This window comes from Sceloporus occidentalis, unplaced genomic scaffold (genome assembly GCF_023333645.1).
Source record: "Sceloporus occidentalis isolate IW3139 unplaced genomic scaffold, rSceOcc1.0.p SCAF_208, whole genome shotgun sequence".
NCBI lineage: Eukaryota > Metazoa > Chordata > Lepidosauria > Squamata > Phrynosomatidae > Sceloporus > Sceloporus occidentalis.
The window spans coordinates 197,138-211,633 of NW_028317188.1; the positions used below are offsets into that span (position 1 = coordinate 197,138).

Sequence of the window (14,496 nt, forward strand, 5' to 3'; positions counted from 1 at the left end):
TGGCACTGTTATGTTTGGGGGAACAGATGGCACAGACAAGCTGTTTGGGAGGAAAGGTTGCCTAAGGTGGCACAGTGGGACAAAAATTGCCCCTGGTTGCAATAAAATACATGGGGCTGGTGTCCAAATATTTCCATGCTTTTCATTCTCAGTCCTGCCCCGGCTACGTCCATTTTACAGCACGTGAGGGGCAAGTAAAATCATCTGCCTGCCGTTACGACAGCCCAAACTTGATTAACCATTAAAAGTTTAAATATAAGAAATGTGTGCATTATTCACATGAATGAATTATTTTCATATAGCTGCCCCCCCCCCCGGAACCTACGGAGATACAGGAGTCTCCATATACTGCGGGTCCCGTGCCAAGAGGTTGTGCAGCAGCGGAGGTCGATCTGTTACTCCTTTACTAATAGCCTATCCCTGTATGTGCATACGGGGGGTATCTTAGAGGGATGACAAGAGCCCCCGACAGCGGGGCTGAGGGGGCAGGCATGGGGTGGAAACGATCTCCGTGGATGGGCGGAGAGGGATAGCAGCGTTGGGAGGGGGCTGTCCCATGACTAGCCGGGCGGGGCTGCTCTGGGCCGGATTGACTTGCTGGAGCCTCTGCTAGGGGAGGAAAGTGACAGCCTGACCCAGGGGAGGACGAGCGGAGCAGGGGAGCTGCGTGCAGGTAGGGACCCTACAGGAAAGGGGGACCCCCAAAGGAGGACACGGGGCCCCTGGGTGGAGGAGCGGGGGGTCTGTGTGCGGGGAGCCCGGGGACGCTTTAAACCCCATCGGGACTAATTGACCCGGGGCTGTATGTAGATGATCATCGAATGTCACCCCCGCACGCCACACCGCTGTTTGGGGCGCAGGATCTGCTCTCACGAGGACCCCCCCCGGAGCCCGGCCGGGGCTTCATTCTGTTTGCAGGGAGAGGGTGCAGTATTTCGACTAATGATGTGAAACGAACAGCAGGGTGTAAATAACTGACCATCCTCCCAAGGTACATACAGGCAGGGGCGGAAAAACTACTAGTGAAGAAGCAATTTGTGGGTATTGGAGGACCTCAGCTGCTGCAGAATCTCTTGTCAGTGATCACCTCTGTCTTGAGAAATCCTGTAAAGCTTAAGAAGGGTCAGTGATGGCCCCGGCAGTGTCGTGCTGTGTGACTGGTAGGATGACAGCCCTTGCTGTGAAGTAGTGTCAGCCTGGCTTTGTTTTGCTTTCCGAGGATACAATTTATTAACATTCTTATGTGAAAAAGCAGACCCCCCCCACCATTGATGACATTGTTGTAGAACCCGAGACAAGTAGGGTCTTCTCATAAACCTTCTCCGCCTTCACACAGCATACCCTGATGGCAGGTGCCATGTGCCCGGATGGTGGGGGCCCACGTGCCCTGATGGCGGGGGCCATATGGCATGCTCCCTGGTTCTATGAAGCATCTTGGCCCGCGGCCGCTATTAGCCACTAGTTATTGCTCTACTCGTTGTTAACGTTGACATATAATGGTGTCGGACATTCAGTGCTTGTTGACGAACTATAACTCCCATGATCCATTAACAACTTAGATTTTGCTGGCTGAGACTCTTTTCGTTGCGTATCCTCATTCTAGACCAAGCTAGTCTGGAATATACAGGCATTCAGTTGGTACTCTGGCTTTTTAACCCGGCATGCTGGACATTTTTCTTCATTTGAATTTTTTCAGGGAATTCTTAATTGTCATGCGACTTAAATGCAGCGTCTGATTGTTGTCATAGAAACAGAAAAAGTTTTTGAACACTGTTGGTTTCACACGATTCTATTTGTGTAGAAGCCTAAAATTCGGTGGCCTACATATTTATCTGGAAAACCATCCCTGCATATACTAATTATTCTTTTTTTAGATTATATGTGTGTATATATATATATATATATATATATATATATATATATATATATACCGAGAAACTGTATTTGCTCAAGAAAAAAAATCATCTGAAAAAAACAATTTTTAACTGAAGTCGACTTTTATTCAGCACAGCCTACTAAGCCTAGTGGCTGACGTGCTCTCGCACTCTCATTCACTCTCGCACTCTCATTCACTCTCGCACTCTCATTCACTCTCGCACTCTCATTCACTCTCGCACTCTCATTCACTCTCGCACTCTCATTCACTCTCGCACTCTCATTCACTCTCGCACTCTCATTCACTCTCGCACTCTCATTCACTCTCATTCACTCTCGCACTCTCATTCACTCTCGCACTCTCATTCACTCTCGCACTCTCATTCACTCTCGCACTCTCATTCACTCTCGCACTCTCATTCACTCTCGCACTCTCATTCACTCTCGCACTCTCATTCACTCTCGCACTCTCATTCACTCTCGCACTCTCATTCACTCTCGCACTCTCAATGTCTCCCTATATTCTCTGCTAACCGCTTCCGTGCCCCTGTCTGCTTTTCCGCAGTTCCACTTCTTGTCTTCTTGCCTCTTCTTGTTCTTCTTTCTTCCTCCGCATCTCCCCACCCGCAAAAGAACCTAAATAACAGCTGATAGCAGGGAGAAGCGGAGGAAGAAAAAAGACAGAAGACAAGGAAAGGCTAGAGAAGAAGCGGAAGTGGTCGGAGGAGAAGGTATGGAGACATTGACAGAGAGCGTGAGAGTGTTAGAGAAAGTTAACGTGTAAGAGCAATGAAAGCAAAAAAAAATGGTTTTGAGTTTTTTTCCATTATCTTATATTCAGGCCTTTTCTTTTTTCTTTCGTTAAGATCCAAAGTTTGGCGGTCGTCTTATCATCGAGCAAACCCAGGTATTTCAAAGAGCTGTGCAGTAGGAGGAACACTCAGTACGGGTCGAAACAGAAACAGGTTCTGTGTGTGGATTCCAAGTACAAGAACCGAGAGGATCAGATACATTATTCTGTTTGTGTATCTGAACCCCTTACCTGCACCTAAGCGTGGGTTATAATAAGGTACCCCAAATGAGATTATAATGATAGGATTTAAAGTCATTTACATATAAGCTTTCGAGCCGGGCTCTCTCCACCTAATGTATCCGTTTGTCTTAGTCTGTCAATTCTTGTCTTGTCATACCCCGGTGCTTAAACGGTTGGCGCTATATAAATAAAATATATTATTATTATTATTAATTCTGCATTATTGCAATAATTCCAATATAAGTAAAAAATATATATAAACCCCAATATAAGTAAAATATATACCCCAATATAAATATATATACCCCAATATAAGTAAAATATATATACCCCAATATAAGTAAAATATATACCCCAATATAAATATATAAACCCCAATATAAGTAAAATATATACCCCAATATAAATATATATGCCCCAATATAAGTAAAATATATAAACCCCGATATAAGTACAATCTATACCCCATATATAAGCTTATATATAAGCCGTGTAAGACACAATATAAGTGTGGCAATGCATTCAACAAGAAGGTTCATACAGGATGAGTTACTAAAGATGTCATTTGAAGCGGATTAAGCTGTAACAGTATCACGTTATACTCAGTCCTATTAGTTGTGGCTGATGGACTGAAATAGATCTGCACGTGTCTGATCCTCTCAACGAGATAATCGTCTCGATTCTAGAAGGGTAGCTGAGGGTAGCTGAGTGTGAACGAACCGCTCTATTGTGTATTTCTGTGCCAAGGCAGCACTATTATTATTCAGTGTATCATGAAATAACTCCTCGATGGCACTCAGTACTAAATTGTAAAATATTTGGCAGCTGTAGAAATGTTCCTTAAAATGTAATTATTTTTTAAGGACAATGTAACGAGAATTTTCTCATTTTTAAAGATGAAGTGTCACATCTGAGTTTAATGTCCCATGCGCTCTCCCTAATAATGACTGCATATGCGTACTTTTAATATAAATTCTTTAAAAAGTTTAAAAAAAATTAACTTAAGTATTTTATACCTTCTTGCCTCCTCCATAGTCAAACGCTTCTCGCCACTGATTGGCTACTTAAATCAGCCAATCAGTGCCAGGAAGGTGCTCCCATTGATAAACACCTAGAAGTGCTAAGGGTTTGGCCCTGAAACTCATGGTTTTAACACAAATATCAGTTTGTCGGGGGGGAATTATAAAATTTCTGGGGTTGTCTAGAGTTGACATCTTTGTATTCTGCTCTGAGCTTTTCATGCTGAGCTTTTCACCTCATTCATAATTTTAAAGGGAATGCTTAATTATTATGGTGCATAAAAGCAGGAGCTGATTTTTAAAACACTGTAAAATACAATATTATCAAGAAACAAAGCTCCGTTTTTTCTTACTTTGTGTAACTTTCCCTTTAAAGGGACATCCACCTGCAATCCAGGCATCGTTTGTTGGATGAGTCTAAATTCTCTAAATGCATCTGGCAGTTATATATTAATTGTAAACAGGTACTCTAATGAAAAACACTTTTACATCTTAAATATATAAATCACATCCACGTCCTGAATGTACTGGAACCGTGCAGGGGCTCTGCTTATACTGACGTCCGTCTACTCCCTATAGATTTGGCAGCAAGTCCAAGTCTCAAAGCAGTAAGAAATACCTCAAAGCATTCCTATCATACTCCGCAGGTGATAGAGAGGTCAGCCCACCTCATTTCCCAATAAATGTTTTTTGTTTTTCACGTTTAACTTCAGGTTTCACTTTCAAGTGAATGTTTAGATTTATCAGCAGAATGTTACTTTACTGAGATAAAATATTTGTGAGAAGAAAGCAAAGAACTTCTTAAAGAGACTGCTTGACGTCCCCGACACACAGAGTAAAGAAGAATGCATATTAAAGAGTCCTGTGAGTACTTTAATTTGTATAATACAAAAAAACACTTACTTGAGGTAGTAGCTGCAGGCCTGCTGCTGCACCGGCTCCTTTTCCTTTGTGGTCTGATAATTCTTGCCACTGATTGGCTGCCTGAAACAGCCAATCGGAGACAGGAAATGTCTTGCATTGAAAGCAATGGGAACTCTTTCCAGGGGTCTGAACAGAGCCAGTACTGTAGCTGGAGTGCATATAAAGGCTGAAGCCCCCCTTTGAGTCTTAACAAAGTGATGCTTTGTAGAGCTATGAGTGCAGAATAATACAAATTTCTGTTCCATTTTGCTGTGAAAACTATATTTTATGGAGAATCACAGATAACCAGCATTTTCACTTTTAAAAGACAGTCTCCATCAATTGAGATACTTTCCCAATACAGAAATAAAAATAAGCCTCTTTCAGTTGGTATAATTATTAGAAATGGAAAAGTTCAAGCATTTTGTCATGGCCTATTCATAAAGATTGCTCATCTATACCGTGAATTCACTCCCACGTTGCCCCACCAATGTTGGGTTCATAAACCTTCTATTGTGAAGGGTCCAGATTCCAGCATCATAGCCCAGACGTGTGGGCCTCTTCTGTGTGCGTACATAATGCGCTATCTGAACGTTTTCCAGCGCCAAATATTAACGAAGTTCATGTTCTTCACGGAAACATCAATACTGTATTTTCCTTTGTGACTTGTCGATACCCATTGGAGTGTTTTGGATAGATCTTAAAAGACTCTACAAGTTGCTAACTGTCATAGCTAACCACACTTTTCCATATCATATACCGTATATTCACGATTATAAAAAGACCCTCAAACTTTGGATCTTAAGTAAAGAAAAAGTCTGAATATGATGAAAAATGGGGGAAAAATTAAAAAACATTCTCGCACTCTTACTCTCTCTAACACTCAGTGTCTCCCTGTCTCCTTTTCTGCAGCTCCGCTTCTTCTCTTACATGTGATTGCTGCTTAAAATCAGTGGTAAATGTTCATATCACCATTGAATATCCACCCTAACAATAAGTCATCAGAGATAAGCGTGTACATTCGATGCCATATGTGATCTTAAAAACATCTGTTGTATGGCGTTCCATCTCAGAAACCCTGTTCATTTGGGTAGATTTTTCTTGCAGTAATTGGACGTGAGACTAAATAACCCGTCAGCAATAAACGGATATTATGAGCTGGTCGAGATGTTTAATACGCTGGGGATAATTAATTCTTTATCAGCTTTGGGTGCTCTCAGGGTTTCTACACCAGTCAAGGAATCTTAAAGTCCCTTCATCTGAAGATGGCTTCATGTTGTTCACTAATTTCATAATATACTGGCCTGCCACCTGGTACATATTTAGCATTGCTGGTGAAATCCCTGCATGAACACAGGTGACTCAGAATATTTTGATGGAATAAGAAACCAGGGTCTCCAAGCCAACGTTAATCCACTTGGCGACAGGCTAATTACCATGGACGTTTAAAGAAGAAAAATATTAAGATGCCAAGGCTCATATATGTCCTATGTAGCTGCCATCTACTTAAAAGAAGGCAGTAATGTAAACCAAGTGACAGGTTGCCCATGGAAACGAAAGAAATTTAACAGCACAGCAACAAAATCTGCCGTTAACCCTATGTTTTGCATTACTCATTTTCATGAGTGTTTTGGTCATAGTACAAAAGTTCCTTCAAACACCACGATTTGGGATGTTCGGAATACATGCATTTTATTCGATAGACTTCATATGAAATATAAAGAACCCGTCTGTTATATTCAGGATTCTAGACTAGAGTTCTAAGCATCTTCTGACAATTACGTTTAAGTCTGTTGCTTAAAAATGTAATTTTCCCAAATCTTGCATAAATCTTTTAGAAATCCATGTGATTTGTGTAACTTAAGTTGTACTTTTCTTCTTTATGTGATCTCTGAAATCCACGAGCTCTTTGACTATAATTACCCAGTTGACGTATTTGTTGCATGGCAGTTACCCCGCGACATGGTCGTAGAGTTTGTCTTAAATATACCTTTAGCTTTCTAAACGAGGAGATACATCTCACAAGCGCATTGGCGCCAAGAACAAACTATATATTTCTCCGGCACTAAATGGACACTGATTCTATTTGAAACCTTTTTTTAGAATCCTGAATTGAAATGTGGGAAAGGTTCATGCCTCCCCGTGGCGTTCTCCAGTACTGAAAGCGCTTTTTAGGTCCGCGTGCCAGTAATAGACAGATCAGTTGGGGTTAGACCTGCCAGGAGGGCTGTAAAAAGCTGTGCGTTGTGACTACGAGATGGTTCTAAAGCGAGAAAGAAGCCAGCTGAATCAGCAGCAAGAGCTGGTCACACCGTCCTCTTCTGTAGCTTGTTTATATTATTTACGAGCATTGTTTTTTTGTTTTGTTTTAGCTTTCCTGGCATTCCTAAACAATAATGGTCCCATGACTAGCTGTATGATCTGAGGCAGAGACACGCTGACCTTCATGATATGGAGATACCGCAGGATTCTACGCTAGGTAGAACTTAGGAGTGGACAGGGTTCTAAAAGATGACCCAACCAATATATCCACAGCATTCTACAATGCCTTTTATTTGGAGGACTGTACATATATACATTACTGTACTTTCTATACATTAGGACTGGATGTAGTCACCTGGCGTGTGTAAGAAGGGGTATGTTCCTTACATACATCCGAGCAGATTTACACAACTCCATTGCTTGAGGGCCTTAAACAGGGCAGGAATTCTGTTTATTCAATCGGTATTTCCCTCTATTTAGCTTACTCCTCTTTTTTTTCTTTTCACATTTTATTTTTTTACATTTTTTTTAAGGGACAGGTTTTTTTTCCCTCAAAAATATTTGTGGAAGGGGGGTTTAATTCCCCCCCCAAAAAATAAAATTTTAGAAAGTATATATTTCTACAGCATTTACCGATATATACTAAAGAATCGGTGAATGTGAAGGTACTAAAAGTTACTATTTTCTTTAGCATGGATGAGAAGTGCTTGAACGTGTCTCTGTCTGCTCCGGGCTGAATCACTTACGATCGTAAACATGCTGCAACTCGGACAGCTTTTGCTCTCTCTCTCTCTCTCCAGGGCTAAGCTGCTAACGCCCAAGATGTTTCCTTTTCCAAGATGTCACTTGCGAATATATAAAGGGAAAATGTTCTGTGTAGTAACTTGTACCGTTCTAAGCCAGCATGTCGTCAAAACGTTCTATATTATGACAAGTTTTTTCCTCGCTCCTTGATTAAAGTTTCCTTGTCTTTTTGAATCTCACATTTGCCGATAGGAGATATATCTCTCCTTATGCTCATAGACTTATCTCGCTGTGATAACTCTACAAATAATGTGTGAAGGGTACAATAGGTTGGAGATATTTGATCCCATTATACAATGGAGTCTGTAGTATGTGGTTTTTATAAGATAACATAAAAACAAGGAAGGCTTTCTTTCTCTATACTGCAATCCCCCCTGTACTTAATGTTTAACACATGTCTTTACTTGAATTACCATTTAGCTGTTGTTTTATGTGAAGTAGCTCGGTATGAGGACTTTTTGTTTCTTAATGTCAGTTAGTTATTCATCCCCGAAGAACACAATGGTGATTTTTTTAAAATAATTAAACCAGCAGGGACTTTGATGACATCACATTCTAAATACATAGACATTAATATGTAGTTGGTCCCTTTGCTGCTATAACGGCTTCCACTCTTCTGGGAAGGTTTCTCGGGATCTTGGAGAGTTTCTGGGAATTTTTGCCCGTATTTGTGAGGTCAGACACTGATGTTGGACGGGAAGGCCCGGCTTGCCTCGAGCGGAATGAATCTCTTGTAGTATTTTAAATGGTTAATATTGAATAGTCTGGGGGTCAGCTCTTTTGTTAAGGTGGGAGGTATGTTTATATGTCTCTCCTGCTTAATAACCCGTTTCCGTATCGTCTCATGCCCTGGCTGTACACAGGTGTCTATCGGCTCTAGTATTGGATGACCGTGACCTGTAAATAATTGATTAGGTCTCTATTCAGAGAAGCAGATAAGCTCCGCAGGCTTCTGGTATTAGAAAGGCTCTCGTGTCATCTGATAACCGCTAGATTTTAAATGGAAAAAACAGGTCAATAGGAAACGTCTGCTGTATCTGATCGATAAAGTGGGAGAGGAGATTACTTTTGTGACATTAGTGACATTATTGTTTCTCATAATCAGCCCTATATACTACCTTTCAAAAGTTTGGGGTCACTTTTGAGGGAAAAGCAAATTTTGTCCATTAAAAAAACATGAAATGGGCCAGAAATACAGCGCAGACGTTGTTAATGTTGTAAATGACTATTGTAGCTGGCAACAGCGGATTTGTAATGGAATATCTTCATAGGCGTACAGAGGCCCTTTATCACTCCCATCATTCATATGTTCCAGTGGCATGGTGCGTTTGCTAATCCAGGTTTAAAAGGCTAATTGATACTTCTGCAATTATGTTACAACTAGAAATGACCTTTTCTCCATGAAAACAGCTCAGTGACCCCAAACTTTTGAACAGTAGTGTATATAGGTATTTGCTACAGTATTGGGTAAAAGTCCTATAGAAAATGACTTCTTTTTCTTTAAGGATAAACAGTGCCGTATACAGTAATGTTATTAGCGTTGCAGAAAACTCTTATTTTATTTTGCTCCAGTAAACTTCGGCCTGCAGGCAGCCATTGTTGTCAGTCGTGATAGTTTGGGTGATTTTCATGCTCGTTTTTATGGCAAAGCAATGAACTCCTGCTAAACAATTTTCTCCATAGGCTTTTTTTTTAGTTAGAGAGTTTGACGGAGACCGAGCCATTCTGTTATTTACCACCAGGCAGTATGGTAAGGATTTATTATTTGTCCAGCAGACTGGGCTCAGATAACAGAGCTAGAACACATACAAATGGCTAATATGCAGCTGTCTGAAAACATTGTGTTATCTGAAAACTAGGATCATTTAAAAAAAAAACAAAAAAAAACAATACAACATTTTTGAAAACTAATTTTTTAATCGGGAATGGTTATAAGAAATGGTGGAAGGTCCTCTTTAAACGTACTCCTTTTTTTTGTCAGTCATTGAAATGACTTAATTTTGACCAATAACTCCAGTTAGAGGAATAAAATGCATTTTCAGTGCCTGGTCTGAAATACGAGACTAAAACAAAGAGCCCTATTATTATTTCTTAGGACTGAAGGCATGGTGTAGGTCTTGCCAATTTTATTGTCACGGTATTATTTAATGGTACATAACCAACGCTGATAGAACTATGCCCAATAATCACCTATTGGCATTATGTTAAAATTTCCCAATTTTTCAACAGCGAAAGTAACTGTATATTATTACTCAAGCAGTATAAAAAGGGTCTAGCAAAATGTACAAATAGTATTAATGTGCAGTGTATTAATTTATATCAAAGATAAAACATTCACCCTAGAACCTGGAATTTAGATTTTAGGGGATAAGTGGCTTGACCTCAGTCTGTGATCTAGGTGGGCTTCTAAGTAGGCTAGTTAGGCTAAAAAGACAAGGATCATAAAGGGTATTTCCCTGGGGTAGAAGGTTCTTAGTAGAGATGTAAAAATGTAGAAGTGTCTCATAATAGGAGGTGATCATAACATAATGTGTGACCGGTAACTATAAATCTCCATGTCTCCAGCTGTAGCGGACGGGACATCTTTGTTTATACTGTCCAAGTACAATTATAAATATTCATGTCTCTGGGCCAGTCTGTCTTCTCTCCCGTTATCCCGCTTTTTCTGGGTTTGTTCCACGACTCACTAAAAATATATTTCTTGTACATTCGTCTAATATCAGTCAGGTGATTAGGGATTTCTCCAAGTAATAAATAACGAAAGGTTTTAAACTGGACCACTAGTCAAAACCAAGACAGATGGGACAAAAGTGTTCTTGGCTAAGCCCGATAGCTCTTTACTAATAAGTCCATAAAGAAAATTCTTTAAAGAGTATTTGCAGCAAAGGCTTCAATTAAGTAAGGAAGGGGAATATTTCCGTTACAGACAGGGCATGGGTGAAGATTTAAGGGCTGATCTATATAAATTTCCCATTAGGGTCATGTGGGTGTACCTTTGCATTGTATAAACAAAAAAATATATACTATTCTAGTACTAGTTGCTTTTGCTTGTTCATTAAGACGGTATCTCCAGCTTTATTTTTCTGTGGATGTTTCTGAGATTTTCTGGCCAAAGTGAAACCGGAATCTGCTCGATAAATCTCTTGGAAATGCATTTTCATTGCGTATCATTGGGAATTCTCATCAGCGCAACAGACTCGTTTTTTTTATAATATTGGAGAAATTGATCTTTGCATCGCTACTGATTGACTGAACCGCTAGATATTTTGTTAAGGTGTCCTGCAGTCAGTAAGATGTTTAAATCCTATAATCAGAGCGGCCATAAATCAGCCAGAAACAGAGAATCTGTGTCTATTGTGGAAGCACCACGTGATGATTTTTGATCTTAAAAGTTTATTTCTTGGAATATTGTCCCTTCTGCTGTGAGTCTACAGATGCCGGAGTTAATCAGTTTGAGGAATGCAGCAGGAGCTCTTAATGTATAATTTAATGAAATCAGAGAGTTCATAGAGACAGCACACAATGTATTCACAGACTGCACATATTTAGCTTGGATATCAGTCCTTAGAATGGTTATGCAGTCTATCTCATTTTCTGAATGGGTGTCAGGGGTTAATTATTGCCAAACTCATCGCTGGTAAAGATGATACCTTTATTGGCTAACTAACGTATAATGGATTGCAAGCTTATAGGAAAACCATGTTTTTGTTTGTTCATGGCTACATTTATTTTTTTTTTGCTTTTGCAACTAAGAATGGACTGTTCTTAGTTTTTTAACCCCTTAATGACAATGGGCGGTCCCTAAACCCATTGAAAACAATGCATTTTGAGCATTAAGGGGTTAATTGACGTACGCTCTGTTCTTCCTAATGATGAGAAGTCAGCATTTGACTTTCACAAATCATTTAATGAAAAAAAAAAGTACCTTTACGGCAAAATGAGGACAGAGATATAGTCTCCTTGCTGAATATTTAATATTATCTGATACAGAGTAGACTGGAGAGCCTCGGGATAGGAACTAAACCTTGCACATGATTAGCTGAGCTGAATTGTGTCCCGGTATTTTATTGTTATAATAATCTGGTCCTCCCCCACACATCTGTGCCATTACTAAATGTGCGGTTCTGGCTGGAAAGAGAACGCCTTTGGCGCATTTCCCAAATAACTTTGCAGCCAAAAGGCCCATTGGCTGCTTTGGAGGGATTAATTTTTTCTTTGCATTTCATGTCATTTAGATTTGTAAGATATGTCTATTAAATGTGAAAGCTACAATGTGTGTGGCTACAGATCCTGAGATATGGAGAACAAAGTGGGCCATGGGATGTTACAAGATGAGACAAACGCTTTCAGGCCGCAGCTATGGATTCCGCACGGATATTGGTTGTGATGTCCTTTAAGTTAATAAATCACCCTCCCGGCTATATCTACTCCAACTCTACTACCTAGACCCCTTACTGTCTCCCCGTACCCCATAATAAAATTAATCCACAATTAACAAGACTTTCATAACGGAGGACTGTTACCCAAAAGCCAACGTCTTTCCTCCTACGATTTGAGCCCCTGCTCTACGAAGCGTAACTACTTTTTGTAGGCCACAGTTTTCCTTTTGTCTCTTCATAAGCCTGGACCCGATACTATGATGCGGTGCTGTCCAAGTGGGGTTTAGTGGTTTTTCTTAATTCCAAGTGTCCTATTTACATACATTATGTCATTAAGGGTTCTAATTACTAAAAGTTATGGCTCCAACTCCTCCACTTCTTCTCTATTCATTATAAAACGCCAACACCGGCAAGATGGACTCGGCTGGCCCTGTGTAATGTATAATTTAATGTGTGAGGAGACTTTGGAGATCTCGCATTAAGTTATGTTCACTCAAGGGAGAGCTACCTAACTCCTTTACACATGTTCAGCTCGGCCCTTAAAAACTGAATAAACACAAATGTATACATAACCCCCTTTATCCCTACTTTTTAATTGAATTCCCTAATCATAATGAACATTTATCTGAACCGTAATGCTTGGATACCAGCTATGATCATAATATCACACATTTATAACCCAAATCTCTCTACCCCATACCCTGTCTATAACATACGCAGCGTCCCTTTTTATACTGAATACCGATAGACAGATGAAGTTACCGTTTCCCCGACAAATATAACACATTCATTTTTTACATCTTGGCACTTAACCCTTTGCTTTTGCTTTGGAAGTTCCCGATGACTGATGAAATTGAACAGGAAAGTATATCCTCCTCCTATTTCCTTCCTCATATTCAACGAAAATCCTTCTTGTAACGTGTTTATTTAATGCGCCGGTACCCCCATGTATGTTCCCTGAAAATGTATTTTTATTATTGGAAAGAAACAGACAAATTTGCAAGGACTGTTTGAGATAAGGTGAAACTTCTACAACACGCAAACTACATCTAGATATGATACGCTATCCTTCCCGTATAGGATGGAAACTTTCCTCGTCTCGGATGTTTATCGATATCTTGGGAAGATATTTCATTATTTTTCCTTAAATGTGGGGGTTTAATCTCCCGGACAGCCTCGCCAAAGACAAATGCGTATTAAAGTATTGTAACGGGAGTGGGAAAGGGGCAAATACGGAGGTGTGGAGGACCTTACTAAAGCATTTTGTCCCAATAAAGCATTATTTTAAAGTTTTCTTCTTCGATCCGTAGGGATGGAGGTCGGCTCTGTGGTCCGTGCAATCTTTGATTTTTGCCCCAGCGTGGCTGAGGAGCTGACGCTTTTTGCTGGGGATGTCATTGAGGTTTCGAGTGTCATAGATGAGTTCTGGCTCCTTGGGAACAAAGGAGGGATCACAGGTAATAGAACATCATTAACATGCTCTTTTGCCATAAACAACTGAAAAAAGCTTCTTGAAAACCTCTGTATTGTTTTCATGAGATTAAAACATTAGGAGACAGAATAAAACGACAGACCCGATGATATTTAATTGCTGAATTCACTAAAGAGTGCAATTTATCTTTTTCTAAGTGGAACAGCAGCTTTAAGACCACACACCGGATACCTGTCCCTGATACGCAACGTTAAGTTTGATTTTTATATGAATTAGTTAGGATGTTAACTGCCGTAAAATGTACATTTATCTGCCCACCCTTTTCTAATTAGCAGTATAATAATAATGAGTGTAACTGATTGATGTAATCAATAACCCACTTATTGATTTTGACATTTGCAGGGCAGTTTCCGGTTAGCTTCGTGGAGGCGTTGACAGTCCCCAGCATGAAACACGGGGAGAGACTGTATGTTTGCGTCAGTGATTTCACGTCCCACGAGCCCGGGGCTCTTAGTCTCCAAAGAGGTGCGTTTTGCTTTTTGTCTCGTTTTCGTGTATCTGGGATACTTACTGCTTGCCGTCGTCCGTTGGCTGCTAATCCTCGGGGCATCTGATGGGCTCTTGAGCTCAACTTTGAGCCCTACAGAGGTGACTATCTTCTGTATTGTAATGTAAACTTTAACCAGAGGTGGAATCTTTACATATGTTAACAATGCACCAAAAATGCAGGATCTTGCCACGTTTCAAGAATAATTGGCTACAGCTTCAGTTATGATCTTATCAGTTATG

General features: G+C 40.2%; 1 protein-coding gene across 1 annotated transcript in view; it reads left to right on the forward strand.

Annotated features, from left to right (window-relative positions):
* The first annotated feature begins 13,587 nt into the window (after positions 1-13,587).
* Positions 13,588-14,496, forward strand: part of LOC149277617 (dynamin-binding protein-like) — a 28,917-nt gene continuing 28,008 nt past the window's right edge. Inside the window, exons 1-2 of the mRNA XM_089502671.1 lie at positions 13,588-13,732; positions 14,110-14,232. Of these exons, the coding sequence (XP_089358797.1) occupies positions 13,588-13,732; positions 14,110-14,232 (268 nt within the window). The remainder of the gene's footprint in view (positions 13,733-14,109; positions 14,233-14,496) is intronic.